Source organism: Eutrigla gurnardus (genome assembly GCF_963514095.1).
Source record: "Eutrigla gurnardus genome assembly, chromosome: 16".
NCBI lineage: Eukaryota > Metazoa > Chordata > Actinopteri > Perciformes > Triglidae > Eutrigla > Eutrigla gurnardus.
The window spans coordinates 18,420,474-18,440,335 of record NC_139927.1 but is presented as its reverse complement, the minus strand read 5'-3'; the positions used below and the strand labels follow the sequence as shown (position 1 = coordinate 18,440,335).

The window sequence follows — 19,862 nt, the reverse complement described above, 5'->3', positions numbered from 1 at the left end:
GGATATTTAAATGTAAAATGATGGAATTTATGTAGAATCAACACAAAGGAAGTATTTAAATTCAAATACTGTTAAATAGCAGCTTTTTTAACTTTAAGCACAGATTCTCTCATGTAAACTACAGATTTCCAAAGAAACCATCAAGGCCATCAAAATTAACTGTCAGCTTGAAAAAGGCCTTTTTCTTATATCCACTAACAGAACATTTCAATAAGGTCCAGAATAGAACATGCAAATATGGAAAAAAGAACAAGGAAATATTCTGCTGTGAAGTCAGAATGATAAATCCTTTTCACTCCATAGAACAACAAGTCAGCTTAGTCCAGAGTCTCCAGTGTCCAGCTGTCTGTCCATGAAGAGTGACTCTTCCAAAGAGGAACCTCCATACTTCAGTGATGAACCTGGACCCTCAGACACACAGTGAGATACTCTTTTTTTCTGTCAACTCACTTGAAGTGATTTTGCCTATTTAATGCTGTTTGATTGTCAGAATCAAAAACGGTGTGTGTGTGTATATATATATACACATACTAATAAGTACTGATGATATGTGTAAAACATGTTTTGCTTCCACAGACAGAGAGCAGAGTCTCCAGTGTCCATGAAGAGTGACTCTTCCAAAGAGGAACCTCCATACTTCAGTGATGAACCTGGACCCTCAGACACACAGTGAGAGACCGTTTATACTGTAAACTCACTTGAAGTGGTTTTCCTATTTTATTTAATCTGTTAGAATCAAAAACAAAAAAAATCTGTTTATATGCATATATATATTATACATGTCTGGGGGGGGGGTAATTGTATATAAATGTTTGTATGTATATATGGATTTATATATACAGTGCATTTGGAAAGTATTCACAGCCCTTTTTTCGCATTTTGTTATGTTACAGCCTTATTCCAAAATGGATTAAATATCAAAATTCTACACACAATACCCTATAATGACAAAGTGAAAAAAGTTTTTTTTTTTAATTTTGAAATTCATTAAAAAAAAATAAAGAATGAAAAAAATCACATGTACAGAAGTATTCACAGCCTTTGCTCACTAATAACAGCCTCAAGTATTTTTGAGGATGACGCTACAGGCTTGGCACACCTTGTTTTGGGCAGTTTCTCCAATTCCTCTCAAGTTCCATCAGGTTGGATGGGGAGCATCAGTGCACAGCCATTTTCAGATCTCTCCAGAGATGTTGGATCGGGTTCAAGTCTGGGCTCTGGCTGGGCCACTCAAAGACATTCACAGACTTATCCTGTAGCCACACCTTTGTTATCTTGGCTGTGTGCTTAAGCTCATTGTCCTCTTGGAAGATGCCCCTTCGCCCCAGTCTGAGGTCCAGAGTGCTCTGCAGCAGGTTTTCATCAAGGTTGTCTCATTCATCTTTCCCTCAATCCTGACTAGTCTCTCAGTTCCTGCAGCTGAAAATCATCCCCACAGCATGATGCTGCCCCACCATGCTTCACTGTAGGGGTGCCTGGTTTCCTCCAGACATGACGCTTGTCATTCAGGCCAAAGAGTTCAATATTTGTTCCATCAGACCAGAGCATTTTGTTTCTCATGGTCTCAGAGTCCTTCAGATGCCTTTTGGCAAACTCCAGGCATTCTGTCATGTGCCTTTTACTGAGGAGTGGCTTCCATCTGACTACTCTACCATACAGGCCTGATTGGTGGAGTGCTGCAGAAGTGGTTGTCCTTCTGGAATATATATATATATATATATATGTGTGTGTGTACACATACGACTAATAAGTACTGATGATATGTGTAAATGTTTTGTTTCCACAGGCAGAGAGCAGAGTCTTCAGTGTCCATGAAGAGTGACTATTCCAAAGAGGAACCTCCATACTTCAGTAATGAACCTGGACCCTCAGACACACAGTGAGAGACTGTTTATACTCTAAACTGTAAATGTGTGTGTGTGTGTGTGTGTGTGTGTGTGTGTGTGTGTGTGTGTGTGTGTGTGTGTGTGTGTGTGTGTGTGTGTGTGTGTGTGTAATTTATATAAATGTGTTTATGTCTTCAACATACTACATATATATATATATATACACTACTGATAAGTACTGATGATCTGTTGTTTCCACAGACAGAGAGCAGAGTCTCCAGTGTCCAGCTGTCTGTCCATGAAGAGTGACTCTTCCAAAGATCATCCTCTATGCTTCAGTAATGAACCTGGACCCTCAGACACAAAGCGTCATCGGAGACGGTTTCTACTGTAAGTTGACCTGAAGAAGATTAGTATTCAATGTTCAAATTCAATATATATATATATATAAAGTGAAGCATTAAAAACTGAATGTGTTTATGTCCACAGAGAGAAAACCACGAGGACTCATGTGCGCATGGTGGAGCAGCCGTCCTGCTGTCCTTTGTGTCTGGACGTCCTGAAAGATCCAGCCTCTACCAGCTGTGGACACTGGTTCTGCAGACAGTGCATCACCTCATACTGGAACCAGTCTGCTACACCAGGATACGACTCCTGTCCCCAGTGTGGAAAAAGGTCCAGAACACCTGGACTGCAGACAGACAGCCAGACCAGCACTGTGCAAAGTAAGACTTTTCATCTGTCTGCTGATATCTTCATGTCTGAAAACCAGATTCCTCTTGGTTTGCTTCTTCTGTTGTACAGTAAAACAATCAGGGTTTTTATATTTACATTATGGTTCCATGTTCTCTCAATGTTTTTCTTTAGTCTCACATTCACTCTTCTTGTTCAGCAGATAGTGATCTGCAGAAGGTTTTAAAGGAATACAAGAGCCATCTGAGGAGGAGATGTGAACATGTGACTGAAGGAACTGATGAAAAGAGAAGTGACACCCTCCTGAACAGGATCTACACTGAGCTCTACATCACAGAGGGACAGAGTGAAGAGGTTAATACCCAACACGAGGTTTGGCAGCTCGAGACGGCTTCCAAGATGAGGACCCATGACATTCCAATCAAGTGCCACGACATCTTTAAAGCCTTACCTGGCCAACGGAGACACATCAGAGTCGTTCTGACAAACGGCATCGCTGGCATTGGAAAAACGTTTTCGGTGCAGAAGTTCACTCTGGACTGGGCAGAGGGTTTGGAAAACCAAGATGTCAGTCTCGTGATTCTGCTCTCGTTCAGGGAGCTAAACTTGATCAGAGATGAGCAGTACAGTCTTCTCACGCTGCTCCATGTTTTCCATCCAACATTAGAGAAGGTCACAGCAGAGGAGCTGGCCGTCTGTAAAGTTCTGTTCATCTTTGATGGTTTGGATGAAAGCAGACTTTCATTGTATTTCAAGAATGAGCAAGTTGTGTCTGACATCACAGAGAAGGCATCAGTCAACGTGCTGCTGACAAGCCTCATCAAAGGGAATCTGCTTCCCTCGGCTCTCATCTGGATAACTTCCCGACCTGCAGCAGCCAATCAGATCCCTCCTACATGTGTTGACAGGGTAACAGAAGTACGGGGCTTCACTGACTCCCAGAAAGAGGAGTACTTCAAGAGGAGGGTCAGTGATGAAGAGCTGTCCAACAGAATCATCTCACACATCAAGACATCCAGGAGCCTCCACATCATGTGTCTAATCCCAGTCTTCTGCTGGATCACCGCTGTAGTTCTGGAACACATGTTGACTACAGGCCAGATGGGAGAGCTGCCCAAGACCGTGACCGACATGTACTCACACTTCCTGCTGGTTCAGATAAAGAAGAAGAAGCAGAAGTATGAGGAGGGAGATGAGACAAGTCCACAAGAGCTGACGGAGGCTGACAGGGAATTTCTTCTGAAGCTAGGGAGGCTGGCGTTTGAAAATCTGCAGAAAGGAAACATCATGTTCTACCAAGAAGACTTGGAGTGGTGTGGTATTGATGTCACGGAGGCCTTGGTGCACTCCGGAGTTTGCACAGAGATCTTCAAACAAGAGAGTGTGATCTTCAAGAAAACTGTGTACTGCTTCGTTCATCTGAGCATTCAGGAGTTTCTGGCTGCAGTTTACCTCTTCCACTGTTACACAAAGAAGAACATGATGGTATTGGGGCCATTCCTGGGCAAGAAGAAGACTGACTCATCCCCTCAAAGGTCTCAGTCTCAACAAGGTGATGATGACGATTATGGCCAAGATGATTCGGATGACGATTACGGCCAAGATGATCGTGATGAGGATTATGGCCAAGATGATCGTGATGAGGATTATGGCCAAGATGATCGTGACGATTATGGCCAAGATGATTGTGATGAGGATTATGGCCAAGATGATTGTGATGAGGATTATGGCCAAGATGATCGTGATGATTATGGCCAAGATGATTGTGATGAGGATGATAGCCAAGATGATAGTGATGAGGATTATGGCCAAGATGATCTTGATGATTTTGGCCAAGATGATTGTGATGAATATGATGGCCAAGATGATCGTGATGAGGATTATGGCCAAGATGATCGTGATGATTCTGGCCAAGAGGATGATTACGATTATGACCAAGATGATTATGACCAAGGCAATTCTAATAATTCTGTTACCTATGAGGCTGTCTCATCCTTGGATGTCTTCCTGGAGAGAGCCATGGAAACATCCCTGAAAAGCAAAAATGGCCACCTGGACTTGTTTGCTCGTTTCCTTCATGGCCTCTCACTGGAGTCTAACCAGAGACTCTTAGGAGGCCTTCTGGGTCAGACAGACAACAGTCCGGTCATCATTCAGAGAGCCATCAACAACCTGAAGAAGATGAACATTGACGAGATCTCTCCTGACAGAAGCGTCAACATCTTCCACTGTCTGATGGAGATGAATGACCAAACAGTACATCAGGAGATCCAAGAGTTCCTGAAGTCAGGGAGCAAATCAAACAAGGAACTCTCTGTGATCCATTGCTCAGCTCTGGCCTACATGCTGCAGATGTCGGAGGAAGTTCTGGATGAGTTGGATCTGAGGAAGTACAACACGTCAGAGGTGGGGCGACTGAGACTGATTCCTGCTGTGAGGAACTGCAGAAAGGCAGTGTAAGTGCATGCATTGTTATTGGCAAAATAAATCAATGCAGAGTTATAGTTGAGTTCCTCAAACAGCTCACATTCAACTTGTGTGGCACCTGTAAAAGAAACTGTTTCAGGGCTAAAAGTCAATTGAATCCAGATGCAGATACAGAGGCGAAGACAGATAAGGTTTAACAGTTTTAATAATGGAACTGAAGAGCCAAAGACTGGGGTTGGAGCCAGGGCCGATGGGGGGAAGTCCAGGGTGAGTCCAAGGGGGATGGAGTGTGCAGGTGTCCAGGGGGGAGCAGTAGGGTGAGGCCAGGCAGCAGGCTTTAAGAGAGGTGTCAGGGACCAGAGTCAGAGCAGGCAGGACTGCAAGGACAGGGAGAACAGAATTAAACTCCAACAACAAAAAATGATCTGTTAAGCTAATAGGCTGGAAGCGTAGTGATCACTTACAGTGAGTAGATTCTATGATCTGGCAGACTGGATGTGGCGGGGTGAGTCTTTAAAGGACCTTGAATGCAGATGAGTTGCAGTTGGTATGGCTCTGCTCTGACTCCAGACACCGGTGGTAGCAGCAGGTTAGAGCGACAGTGATTAAGCTGTAGAGGGTGTGGCACATAACAGAGGCAGACTGGCCATCAGGAAGTTCAGGAAGACTCCCAAACAGCCCATTAATTCCAAGTCGAACCAGCTGATTTCATGGAGGTTGTATTTTTTTATTTCTGATATCAGTCATTATAACTATGTTCCTCGGCGTTGGTCAGCCTGGCCCTCGCAGCTGCAGACAGTGTTCCAGCTAACCTAGGCTTCTATGGCCTGTTGTCTTGATTCTCACATGGTTTCAGCTGGACCGCCAACAGGACCTGAGGGGCCGACTGCTGACAGGAGACAAGTAGCAGTCCAATGTGCTGTTTTTGTTCATATTTGATTGATAGAAACGCAAAGCCAGAGAACCCTTATGCAATGCTGCATCAATTTGTTGTTACTCCCGTCAGGCCTGAGCTAAAAGAAGGACTCAGATGCAGCTTGATAACAGTTCAGGCAGACTTTTATTCTGTGATTCTCTTATCTTCGCTTCAGACAGAGTGACAAAATAACCTGGCTATGAAACTCTCAGACTAGTCTAAAATGACAGAACAATGAAAACACACAAACAAAACTTGAGGAAACCTTCAAGGGAAAAGGATAAAGAGAAAATCACTCCCAAGGGAGGCAAAGCAAACGCTGGTAACTAAACTATTCTATGAATAAAATACTATGAAAATTTACAAAAAAGAAAATCACTCCAACGGAGGAAAGATGGAAACCTATAAATTTAAGCTGCGCTGCACTAAGGAGCTGAAAGAATTACATAACAAAAACACTCCAACAGAGATAAGCACAAGGGCTATAAACCAAAAACTAGCTTCTATAGAGCTGACCAAAAAATGACAACCAAGGATCACTCTTTTTCAGAGGAAAACAAGGAATCAGAATAATACCAAGGACAGAATAATACCGAGGACACTTGGTTCAATGGCAAGTTGCTGTGATCAAATGCTGGAGGAACATGACTGAACAATGCACTCTGGCTCAGGACAAAGGGAGACGCGGTCACATGAGGGTAATGGGAAACGGGTGGAAACAATCAGGGATCAGTAGCGACGTCAGACCGGTGACACATGAGGAAAGGCAAGTGACCTGACACGAGAGGAGAGCTACTTTTCAAAATAAAACAGGAAATTCACAAGACAAAACCCCATGACAAGACACCCCTTCTCTAGTGCATCAACTGAATAACGTTTAAAATGTATATAAACTAGTTTTAACACACTTTTAAACAACAATAAAACAGGCTACATTGATCTTATAGTGCTAAATCTCCCACATCTGTTGTCCACCACTGCTGTAAAGAGTCTCTTTTAGTTTATTAATTATTAGACTGCAGACTTTCAAGATAACAAATTTTACATTTATTTATATTCACAGACTTCAGAACTGTGGATCTTCTGACACTCACTGTGAAGTCGTGGCCTCGGCTCTGATGTTCGATCCATCCCATCTAAAAGAACTGGATCTGAGCAACAACAGTCTGCAGGATTTAGGAGTGAAGCTGCTGTCCGCTGGACTGGAGAGCTCAAACTGTAGACTGGAGACTCTGAGGTCAGTTTATGGTCTCTTTGCTTGAATATGTTTGTGGATGAAGCTACTGTGGAGTTTATGGTGTTTGTACAGCTCTGTGTTCGTTACCTTAGTTTATGTGGCTTAATGATGCTTGTTGCACTCGCCACATAGATCTTTTTATTTACCCTTAGGGACCCTTTCAACCTGCTACACACTGTGACCCTTAGAGGACAAACAAGTCTGTGTCAAAAAAAGTGGCATAAAACTAACTATAACTATTAAATATTCATTCATTTTCAGGATTTTAACCCTTAAAATGCCAGTTTCTGTACATAATGCCACTGTTTTTAAGAAAAAAACACAAAACATGAATTATTTTTCATATACCAAATACAAACTGGTCGCAATGGTCACACAGTCACAGTCTGGCGATGTCAATGATTAGCAAAAATATTGATTTTGATGCATTATTATTTTTTGTGTAGTGTCATATTTATAAAAAAAAAAAACTCACACTGTGACCACTGGTCCTCAGGTACACCAGGTATGATACGGGTACTCCACTGGCCTGCTATAATATGTAATACAACAGTGAATCTCTGGAAAAGAAAAGAGAAAATTTTCTCTGTGTTCCCAAAATAGTAAAATGGCTTAATCTGGTCTAAAATAGTAAAAACTACAATTCTACAGCACAAAGACCAGAATGACAGATACAAACAAATTCATGACTGTGTGCTGCAATGGCCCTGGGGTCAAGAATGACAGTTATATGGGTTTCAATGAGGACATGTTTGTCTCTAACACACAGTGTAGCAAAAGTGTGTACACTGTGTATTATAGGCATAGTATGGAAGGTTGACAAAAAGAATCCCCAAAAATAAACCCTTTGGCATAAATGTATGCCATATGCATCAACACAACCAAGTAATGAAAAGGACAAAAAAGCCCCCAAGGGTGGGCTAATTAGTGATTTGTTCTTTTCTTGTTCATTCGAGGTAGGCTTACCGAGGAATGCAGCCAGGGTTAGTGGTAAAATCAGAAGTGGGTAACTCTGTTTAGAAAAACAAAACAAACTACATAAATGGCACCTCTCTGGGAACCACAAATGTAGTTACATTACAGAAACATGCTAAACTTTAGGCTTTCCTCTTCTCTTTGTTCATCTTCTCTGTTTCTCTCCATCTGTCACTTCATTCTCTGTTCCTCTTTTCCTCTTCTCCCCTTTTCTCCACTGTGGGTGTGCCTCTTCCTTTATTTCCTCTTACTATCCTCCTCTCTCTTCTCCTCCTCTCTTTGACCTCCTGTCCCACCTCTCTCACCCCTGCCTGTCTCACCACTGCCTGTAAAATACATGTACAATGAATTGTATTGGAGAATTCTGCCCTGGGTACAGCTGTTAGGCAGCCTGTCACTTTATTTAGCTGCCACGGGCAGTGATTGGTCACAGACGTGCACCAAAATGCAGCGCAAAAATCTATTTAGGAAGATGTAAACGGCATGTAAACATAAACATGGATAAACTAATTTACAGGTGCGTAAACGACACTCAGAGGTACGTAAACGCTATTTGGAGGTGTGTAAACCTCCACTACAGCCCTGAATGCAGCTGTATATGTATGATTGATAATCAGATATTCCACTGCTGGTGTTTACAATTTATTTCAAGGTATTCTTTTAGTTTCATTATGGAACATACCAGCTTTTAAAAATGATGATATTCATCCTAATTACTAACTTGATAACTGAGATCAGCAGCATGTTATTGATCAGTGCTGACATTAATTGGTGTATGGATATTGAGGTGACATTTGTATGAGGCCCATGAATCAGAGCCTCGTTGTTGAACTGTGCATATTTTGTTTGTTTTTTAAATGTAAACAGCATATATTCTTTCTTTCAGGTTGAGTTTCTGCAGGTTGTCAGAGATCAGCTGTGCTTCTCTGGCTTCAGCTCTGAAGAGCAACCCCTCCCACCTGAGAGAGCTGGAGCTGAGCTACAATCACAAGCTGCAGGATTCAGAAGTGAAGCTGCTGTGTGATTTTGTTGAGAGTCCACAATGTAGACTGGAGACTCTGAGGTCAGTTATCTCTCTCTCTATATATATGTATATATATATATATATGATAGTATATATTACTGAACGGGCCTACGGGCCCAATGTGTCAGGGGCCCCTCTGGCCTTCAACTACAACATGGTACTCAGAGAGAAACATACAAATATACGTATTATTTTCATTAAGTGATGACTAAGTGAGTTACACATTTAAAACCTGAACACATCTGATTGGACTATGAATTGATGTTTATTCTCCATGCAGATTGGGTTGGTGCAGTTTGTCAGAGACCAGCTGTGCTTCTCTGGCCTCAGCTCTGAAGAGCAACCCCTCCCACCTGAGAGAGCTGGAGCTGAGTGGAAACCAGCTGCAGGACTCAGACGTGAAGCTGCTGTCCGATCTTCTGGAGAGTCCGCAATGTCGACTGGAGACTCTGAGGTCAGACACCACCAGATAGCTGACACTCTTCTTCTTTAGTTGAAACTTTACTGAAGATTTGTTTGTTTCATACATTAGAACACAATAAATCATACAGTTAGCATGTATCCAAATGATTTCCTGATTCAAAGTGGAGGTGATCTCTCCCCAGCCCCCCTCTCTGTCCACACGGTTGTGGTTTGTGTCTTGGATGAGATGTTATATAGACAGTCATGCTCCTGTCATATTTCCACAAGCATCTCCTCCATCTCTGTCCAACGTTCTATTGTTGCTTCATATGTCGCCATTTCCATAACTCTACAAAGTAGATTTGTCTCATAAATGACTGACGTAATCACCAGATATCAAATATGATATCTGTTTCAAACACATTTTCAAACAGATATCAATACATTCTGGAGGGATCTGTAAATGCCTCGCCTTACCAAATGATCTGTAATAGCATTCTGCTTTTCATAACTTCAAACAGGAACATTGTCTTCTAAAGTAACATTATTTATTATCATATATTATATCCATGCAGATTGCGAGACTGCAGTCTGTCGGCGATCAGCTGTGCTTCTTTGGCCTCCGCTCTGAAGTCCAACCCCTCCCATCTGAGAGAGCTGGAGCTGAGAGACAACAAGCTGCAGGATTCAGACGTGGAGCTGCTGTCTGATCTGGTGCAGAGGCCACAATGTAGCCTGGAGACTCTGAGGTCAGGAAAGGGTTACACTCTGTCCATCCGGGTTTCACCCGTGTGTTAAAGGGATAGTTCGGAATTTTGGACATAAGACCTATTTTCCAAGTGAGCCGGTGTGTTCGCGACGTCTGGAGACGTTTTCAAGAAATTTCATTCAGTTCTTCTAGTTACCGAGTTCGCTTATGCTATGGCTAGCGCAAGTCAATCGTTCTTAGCTAGACAGGCATTAAAAACAGTCTTGCCCACTCCACAGTGCACCCAAGGCAAATCCATTGTAACGGCAGACTATCGATGTACATATCTGTGTTGACAGAATAATATTTGAAACAAAACTAACCTCACATCGCATGAATCATCCATTTTTTGAGGAACTAGTTACTCAGCAGCAGCGGAACTTTACTTTGCTCCGTCGGACTCAAAACTCTAAGACGCGCCGCCCGAAATACTGCCCGTAAATAGGCAAGCGCCAAACTGTCGGCACTTATACCCCCAAGGCTGTCTGAAAAGCCCTTGGAGCTCACTCAAACACCGGGCAGCCCACGGCCACGCAAAGCCACAATTACGCACCGCAAACCCGGACCACTGCTCCGTCCGGAGAACCGTAAACCCTCGGACGCGTTGAGGGGATTCCCTCCGGTAAATAGACACATGAACACCGCCGAATTGTCGGGACTCATGCCCTCAGACCTGGGTGAAAAGCGATTGGACCTCACGCAAACACCGGGCAGCCCACGGCCATGCGAACCCACAATTACGCACCGCGAAGCCGGACCTCTGCTCTGTCCGTAGACCCGTAAACCCTCGGACGCATTGCGGGGGATTCCCTCCTGGCACCACCAGTCTCCGTTTGTTCAGTCCCGGATCTTGGTCTCCATAGACGCTTGTTCGCGTTCTGCCCTTTGAGCATCCCTCTCGCGCAATTATTCCTCTGTATATTCAGGCTCGTACAGGTACGGTTGGGTTTGGGTGGAAAAAAACTGCTCATCAGAGTCTTCAAAAGTTTCAGTATATTCTCCAAAAGTGGCCATTTCTGTGAGATTGAAGAAACTAGCACTGCAGGCTACTCTGTAGCAATGACAGCAGGTAAACAAACTATTATAGAACCGGTAACTTATAAGTGCTAGGTGATATCAGTTCGCCGCTGCCATAGCCTACTAGGAAGTATGACACGCTGCTGCTGCTGCTGAGACATAAATCCTTAAGAACGCAAGGTTGGTTTTATTTCAAACATCGATTTTCAACATACATCGATAGTCTGCCGTTACAATGGATTTGCCTCGGGTGCACTGTGGAGTGGGCAAGACTGTTTTTAATGCCATGCTAACTAGAACCATTGACTTGCGCTAGCCATAGCATAAGCGAACTCGGCAACTAGAAGAACTGAATGAAATTTCTTGAAAACGTCTCCAGACGTCTCGAACACACCGGCTCACTTGGAAAATAATTCAAATTTGACATAGTGTTTTTGTAGCTAGATAGCACAGAGTGTACAACGATCCTTAATATTGCCATCTTTAGCTGACACAAACTCAAAACAGTGACTGTATTTCCAGCGAGCAAACATCTCTCTCCTACTCCATAATTGTTTATGTTTGTGTGTGTAGTCGATACATACGTGAACTGTCCTCGTGCTGAAAACGTGACTTGTCGGCATCACTGATAGACATTGTGGTCCTATTTCATCAAACTAATAATCAATCAGTCAGTTCACTGAAGCCTGCAAATCACTCTTTCTTCATACAGTCTTCATTAATCATGTGTTTTTTATACAGACCAGAACCCCCGAAGTCCAGTGATGAAGTGGTGTTCATTTGTAAATATTATTTTGCTGAACAAAAGAGATTTTTTTTCGGATACATTTAAAATACAATGTAAAAATCCCATTGGGTTTTTGTGCAGGGAACCAGGGTGATGCTATCTTCCCGTTAGACTCCAAAAATACATCATCCCTGCAGGGCTCTATTAGGCACCTTTATAATGATCAGTGCATATCTGCCTGTTTCTGCAGCAAAGACGTGTTCAGGCCTCCCAACAGTTAATTTCCACTGTGTGATTCTTACATCCTCGTCCCAGCAGGTCTGTGAGCTTCACTCCAACACATTAACATGAGAGTGGAGAGGAAACTGGCTACGTGACACAGACTGAAGTCCTTGCTGTTCTTTATACTGGATGTGCTGCATCGCTGACTGACAGCCTGATGAATCCATCGTAAACACGTTGTCTTCTTCTTCTCTCACCAGATGGAAGTGATCTGTCAGCTGTGTCCTGATGATCCAGAGTGCATCTGTCCCAATTCGACGTTGACCCCTTTGAAGGCCGCAGAGGATTTCCTGTTTGCATCCCCACTCTTTCCCATTTCCGTCAATTAGCAACCAGCTGCAGTTGACAAGAAGGAACATAGAAGAGGCAACTAACGCTATTTGATTATGGAGCCAGATATCATATTTATTTTTTTTGTTATTCTGTTTTATATAATGATAGTGATGCTTCATGATATATTTCAGGCTGAGTGTATTCTGCTACTTCTCCCACTGTTGGGCTGTGAAGGATCCATCAGTTGGATCCTCAGAATCTGGAAAAAAAGGCTGCATTTCTTGAATGCATTTGAAGGAGTCTTTGAAATGGGACCTCCTTGTCACTGTGAGACTTTCGGTATTAAATGCCTTCTCCAAAGGATGTGGCCGCTGAATCGGGACTCATCTTCAGACTCTGCCGACCTCCGACACCTCCACCTGATTTTCATGTTCTCTAGCATACACTAGAAGACTTCAGAAAGACTGAAGTTTGACACTTTCACTCCCAAAGACATTTGACCTCATTCAAGGAATGATAATCAGAACGTGAAAAAGAGTGACTTAAGATGGCTTGGATTAAGGTTTATGACACCAAGCAATGGAGATCACAGGAGTGTGCCAAAACGGCATGTGTCCAGGCAACCCTGTCTACAAAATGACATTCCCATACAACTAAACTTGACTCTCAATTACGGTTGCAGTTTTGAACAGTTTTAAATCTGTGGTTAACGAACAAAACAAAACGCGCTGCAAAACGACTTCAGGCAACAAAACTACATCGTCAAGTGTAGTAAAAAAAACATGGCTTGGCTTAAAATACTATCAGAATTGAAACCAAACACAACAAAAGACTTGGTTTTATCGGGACAGTAACGTCAGTCTTTTGGTGGAAGTGTTTTTAGACCCGTCCACAGACCTCCTCCCTACGTGGACTTCTGCTAACTCGTAATTTGTGATTGGTCAGGGGCAAAGTCAACCCACGACAAAATACATTCCGCTCAAAATGTTATTCACATGTAGTTTAGTTCTGTGGGAATGTAATCTTTTGGAGACCAGGCTGATCATGGGGGGTTCTTTTGTTTTGTTTTCTCATTTTATTTTATATATTCATTATTCTACATTTGTATATCTTACATCCAGTGGTGGACAGTAACGGAGTAAATTTACTTAAGTACTGTACTTAAGTACATATCCAGAGGATTTTGTACTTTACTTGAGTATTAGATTTCTTTGGTACTTATTACTCTTACTTGAATACATTTCCAAGACAAATACTTTTACTTTTACTCAAGTTCATTTCTAGAAAGGCTGAAAAGGTCTGCTCTTTTTTTTCTTTTCTTTTTTTTTTTAAATACTATTGGACACAAGCTGTGTTTGTCAAAGAAGGAACCCTATCACAGTGCACGCTCTCCACTGGGATCTACGTAAAAGCAGAAATACGTAATCCCTCCCCATAAGGATACCGCCAAAGTAGTCACACTCTCGACTGTGTTTGTCAACACAAAACCACGACAATGGCTGAGTCTCAGACTGAGTGTGATAATGATCCGGAGGAACTTTCAGAAAATGTCGTAGCCATGTTCGATGCAGCATCCTTGCAGTTTCCTTGGCAATATTACACCGTAAGATACATTATGTTAATCTAGTCATACTAGTTAAAGGTATATGTATTGTATTTTATTTTACTTATCTTGTGTGACTGTATAGCGCATAGCAGTGGTTGGTATTTACTGGTGGTGCAGGAAGACATGAACCCCCAAAGACTTTTTTACACAAATATTTATAAATGTTAAACCTAGAACCATTCATTTGATTTGAAATTTACTCTTACTTTTAATTAAAGTACATTTAAGAGCATGTACTTTTGAACTTAAGTACTGTTGTGGAAAAATGAATCTGCCCAATAAAGATCAACAACCAGGATCAGCTTTTTCTCCGAGGTTTATTCCACTAAGTATTCTCATCTGCAGAGGAGGGACTGGTCACCCCTGCCTTCTGATGCAAAGGTTCAGAATCAGCAGGAACGACCCTGAGTCCAACAACAATCTCCCTTTTAAGGAGGAGGAACCATGGACAAAGGACGGATCATGTCCTATCTTACAAAGACAAGATGTACAGGCAAGGTCAAGATTTACAGAACACAGGCGTCATAGTCCTGAAATTATCTTATGTCAATGTGGCACTCATGTTCATATCATCTACAAACAGGCATTCATTTTCGTCATAGCATAACAGTCAGATGAGGAGATGCGGATCGAGTCAGCCTGACAAATATTCTGATTATAAAGTACAAACATCCAAAATTCCCATTACAGTACCTTTAAAGGCAAGTACTTTTTTTACTCTTACTCGAGTACCATGTCGACTGAGCTACTTTTACTTGTAACGGAGTACATTTTGACCAGTAGTATTTGTACTCTTACTCAAGTACTGGGGTCGAGTACTCCGTCCATCTCTGCTTACATCCATCCATCCATCTTCTACCGCTTATCCTGTATTCAGGGTCACGGAGCCGATCCCATTTTCAAGTAACTATGGCAACACTGCTGCAGACAAACATTTCACTTGCAGCACCTGGGTCTGTTTAGTAATATCCTCATCACATCATCATTATATGCTACTTTCTGTCGGCTCGCTTTTTTGTGGTATGACCATAAATGTGTAAAGTGGAGTACAATATGCTCTGAACAGAGACATCTTCACCCCATCTGAACACATACTGAACTTCAGTATGACAAGATTTACTTTTGCGGACATCTTGCAACGTTCCCTATACACATCATGATCATCTGTCATTGCCTCATTGGTGACCATACTCTTATTTGATATCATGTTCCACAGCATACACAGAACAGACCTTGAGGAGCTACTTGGACTTAGGACCACAAGATCATCAGCATACATAATATGGTTCACTAAAATATTACCAATCATACACCCGGTATTACAGGCATTTCTTTTAATGCATATATACACATGTCAGTGTCATGCTTAGCTTTAAATCCAAACTGATCATCTGTGGAGGTAATAAACTCATTTACTCTATCCAATAGTATTTTTCCTAGAACGTTTGACAACATGCTGGCTCGGTCAATGGGCCTGTAGTTATCTAGACAGCCTACTTTACCAGCTGTATCCTTAATTACAGGAAGTTAGAGAACAGACAACATGGAGTCTGGTAACACACCATGTATCATGAAGCAAGTAAAACAGCAAGCAGAGAAACTAGACTGGGACTGGAATATTTAAGGTGTTCAGCCGTAATATGGTCTAATCCACTAGCTTTATTATCAGGCAGCTTCTTAATAGCTTGTTGACATAATCACTGTAGAATCACCTTTTTCAATATTGTCTGTCTTAAAGATACATTTGTAGTCCTCACGGTTTGAGATTATTACCTTGCGGTCAACTCTTCAAGAAATCTCTTCTCTCCTCGTCTCCTCAAAGTGCATTTAAAGGATTGGAAGATCCTCCATGATGGTGGAAGGGGCGCCGCCCCTCTTTCATTTTTCATTGCTATGCAGATGACAGTCAGCTGATGACCCACATCCCTGTTAAGCCCACTGATCTCGGTATGCTGAGTTCTCTACAGGACTTCCTGTCTGACATTAAGAACTGGATGGCTTTACATTTTCTCCAGCTCAATTGAAATAAAACAGAAATACTTGTTTTTTTGTGGCCCCAGCACATCACAAGACAAATACTGCCATCTATTGGTTTACACATTAAGCCTGTTACAAAAACTCTTGGTGTCCTGTTTGACAGTCGTTTATGTTTTGAGTAACATATTCCTATTGTCCAATCATTTTTCTACCACCTGATAAATATTACAAAAATATGATGTATTTGTGTAGAGATGCAGAAACTATAGTACATGCTTTTACCTACCTATGACTGCAACAGCCCTTTCCTCTTGTCTTAATCAAATATCTTTTAAATGACTGAATTCCACTGCTAGGATGCTCAAGATGCATGAGCCACACGGCAATCTCAGGTTCTGAAGAGAAGCCACAGCTGAAGTGCCTTAAACTTGCCTTCTCTCTGCTGACCATTAGGGGGCGACTCCTCTGGTTAAAAAAAAGTAAGTCTGTTTGTATAGAAGTCTATGATAAAATGACCCTACTTCTCTCTTGATTTATTATCTCAGCTGAAGTCAGCTGTAAAGTTGACCTTGAATTATGAAGCTGATGATGGTCACTTCCTTCACTGGTTGCCAAAATTCCAAGATGGCAACAGCCGAAATGCCAAGCTCAATGCTTCAAAACCGTAGTCCACAGAACAATGGGTGACATAACCATATGTCCAATTCTTATAGCTTTGATACCAGAATATCACACCTGATTAAGCGTCTTTATATTAGCTCCCTGTTTGTTTTAGAATTTATTTTAATATTGTATTCATTCATTGTAAGGCTCTTCATGACCTGGCTCCATACATTTTAGACATCTGAATCAATTGGGGGTATTGATTAATTGGGATGTCCATGGTGCACCTGTCCTACCTGGAGCAACATTACTGACAAGAATATAAACTTAAGGAAAATCAGAAGCATTCATCTGAACATTGTATGTCAAATCTTCCTGAGTTGTCTTCCTCTGAGCTCTGTGGTGCCTGCTCCTGACCATGGCCGTGGAGGACTGGTGATTCTGCTGGAGCTGCACCATCAGCAGCATGAATAATGTAGATGAGCATCCTGCAGCGGTTCCCAGTCAGGCTGTGGGGCACAGGAGCACCACCACTGGCGCTGGAGGAGGCGAAGCACGGAGCGGGGATAAAAGCCCGGGGTCCGTTTCTGATGTTGGCGGGTATAAAGTGATCGGCAGCAGTGGCGGAGCTGCTGCTGTTAGCATTTCACCTCCTCCTCCTCCCCCTCCTTCTCCATCATCCTCATCATCATCAGCCTACCAAACACCTCCGCCATGCAGCCACTTCATCCAGCAGTTCCACCACCACAAGCGGCTAACGCACAATAACACCATTATAAACAACAACATCAATCAGGGGGAGAGAGCGAGCATCATGGAGGGGAAGAACACATCCTCCTGGCGGGGAACAGCCGAGCATAACACCGGCTGAACAGAAGCGAGGAGGAGGAGGCGGAGGAGGAGGAGGAGGAGGAGGAGGAGCGGATGGATGCCAGCCTGGGATCAGCCACCAACACCACCACCAACAACAACCGTCCTCCAAGAGGAACCAGCTCCGAGTTTAATCATTATTATGGGAATGGAAGAGGAGGGCCTTGCTTTGATCAACATGGCGGACAACAAAGCCCAGGTTCTGGGGTAACAGCGGCGCACTCAGTACACAGCACCATGGATCAGGTTCATAACTCCCACGAAGGCTACAACGACAACAGCCCGTATAACCACTACCCGAACTATCGAGCCGGCTATGGGAGCAGTGGGTACGGAGGCATGATGAGTCCCTCACGCCAGGGGAATAACCTGATGGGCCCGGGCAGCTCGGCCAAAGCGGCGTTGGTTGCTACGAGCTCCCCGGCTGGAGTTAGCGGCGGCAACAACGGAGGATTCCAGCGGTTCCCCGGTCAGCAGCAGCAGCACCCCTCCGGGGCTACACCGACTTTGAATCACTTATTGACGTCTCCGAGCCCGATGATGCGAGGCTATGGAAGTGGATATCCAGATTACAATAATCCTTCTGCACAACAGCCGAGCATGGGGCTGGTTAAAGACATGGGCTCCCAGTACGGCTCTGCTACTCACGGCTGGGGAGGACAACAAATAAATCACCTGACCATGAGCCCGGGGAACAACGGACAGGGTGGTGGCAGATCTCAGGTAAACTAACATTTATTGAATTACGGTTGTAAACTGGTAATAAACTCGTCTACTAATAATCATTTTATTACAGCTAACCCGATAGCTCACCGAGTTAGCCGGTATGCTAACCCAAATTAACTAGCTGGTTAGCTTGGTGTTTTTCCCCCTTAATTTCCACTGCAGACAGACGTCATTTGTAACAGTTAGATACACATATTAAGGCATTTTTTTGCCATAATGAAAATACACATTAATCCTCAATGAACCGGTTGTGTATTCAACCGCAAATAACGACTCTGCGAGTTAACAGTAAGTAGTTAAATACAGTGTTTCGGTTCTGTGTCCAAGGTGACTCTGTTTTTAGCATGCTAGGCTAAGCTAACATTAGCATTTGTAGCTGTTGTAAACCGAGCCGAACAGGCCGAAGAAAAGTGTATGTTATGTTTAAAGACAGTTCACATACTACAAGCACTGTGAAATATTACAATTAGTAGTTTATATTTATAATATGGTAGTTTAGTTTTATAACTGAGGTCTGGTGACAGGACTTGACAGTTGCTGTTGCGGCCGCCGGTTTTTTTGACAGCTCCTTTTCAAATCTGACAACTAATTGCTTGACGTATGCTAATTGACTCTTTTGAAGTGATTTGAGATGTCATTGACGTTGTTTCCACAGCCGGTGTTACTCTGTGTCATGCTAATAGACCACCGTGTAATTACGGGTTCATCAGCGATGTGTGTGCTGCTCTGTGATCTGGCCTCTACTTAGTTGGCAGGGAGCCCGTTATTATGGCCCCATCTCCGCGCAAGAGCCCTGACCTTCACACATGCAGATTAGCCATGTGCCCATCGCCACCGGCACAACACTGGGGCTATAGACCGGGCACGCTCCTCCAGCTGCCCTGGGCCTGCTGGAGGCCTCAGCCCCGCGGTGGGTCGCTTTCGTCATCAGTCAAAACCCGCTTCACCTAGACGTACCAATTCTGGACTACATTAGACTCTTTAAGACATTGTTTCAGATTGGTGGAACCTTTATTGTAGTTGGGGAAAACACCATTACAGTTCCCGTTTTGCATTTTCACATTTACAAAAAGGCTTCACAAATCTGAAACTGTCTAAAAGAGTCTCTGGCTTCTCTGGGATGATCTAGTCCAGATTTTACACATCTGTGTATAGTTGTTTTTTATCTGGACCTGGTCGATTGTGGTCCAGATGTGATATAAAACAGTATAATCTGCCCTTTCTGCACCCTCACCAACAAAACAGATCTGAAAGTGGGTTTCAGACAGCGTAAAGGCTTTACCTAAAATGTCTAGCCTGTTCACTTGCGCAGGTTTGACCGTGGGATCATTTGTGTTCATTTGTGCAAGAAGGGCTAGACAGGAGGCGGGGCTTCCCTCCATAGACACCAACCAGGTTTCATCCTTCATGGCTGAAATCTTCACTATTGCTGCTTTGTACATGTTGAAGTCTCAGATCCACCAGGAAACCAAACGCCATCCTCTCTGGGTTCATGACATCATCCAGAGGTGCTCGGTGGATTTCACTAAGCTG

The 19,862-nt window shown here is 43.1% G+C and overlaps 2 protein-coding genes across 4 annotated transcripts in view; both read left to right on the top strand.

The window, feature by feature from the left end:
• LOC311026384 (uncharacterized protein) overlaps window positions 1–14,417 on the top strand; it is a 15,727-nt gene extending 1,310 nt beyond the window's left edge. Inside the window, exons 2-12 of the mRNA XM_084029914.1 lie at window positions 304–420; window positions 577–669; window positions 1,787–1,879; window positions 2,088–2,216; window positions 2,316–2,551; window positions 2,719–4,975; window positions 6,926–7,099; window positions 8,961–9,137; window positions 9,379–9,552; window positions 10,076–10,249; window positions 12,475–14,417. Coding sequence (XP_083886040.1) covers window positions 304–420; window positions 577–669; window positions 1,787–1,879; window positions 2,088–2,216; window positions 2,316–2,551; window positions 2,719–4,975; window positions 6,926–7,099; window positions 8,961–9,137; window positions 9,379–9,552; window positions 10,076–10,249; window positions 12,475–12,484 — 3,634 coding nt within the window. The 3' untranslated portion in view covers window positions 12,485–14,417. The remainder of the gene's footprint in view (window positions 1–303; window positions 421–576; window positions 670–1,786; window positions 1,880–2,087; window positions 2,217–2,315; window positions 2,552–2,718; window positions 4,976–6,925; window positions 7,100–8,960; window positions 9,138–9,378; window positions 9,553–10,075; window positions 10,250–12,474) is intronic.
• Window positions 14,418–17,441: 3,024 nt separating this feature from the next.
• Window positions 17,442–19,862, top strand: part of arid1b (AT-rich interactive domain 1B) — a 30,768-nt gene continuing 28,347 nt past the window's right edge. For 2 of the 3 annotated variants that reach the window (XM_084029906.1, XM_084029905.1), the window contains exon 1: window positions 17,442–18,326. In XM_084029906.1, the coding sequence (XP_083886032.1) occupies window positions 17,658–18,326 (669 nt within the window). In that variant the 5' untranslated portion in view covers window positions 17,442–17,657. The remainder of the gene's footprint in view (window positions 18,327–19,862) is intronic. The other variant, XM_084029907.1, reaches the window with a different exon arrangement.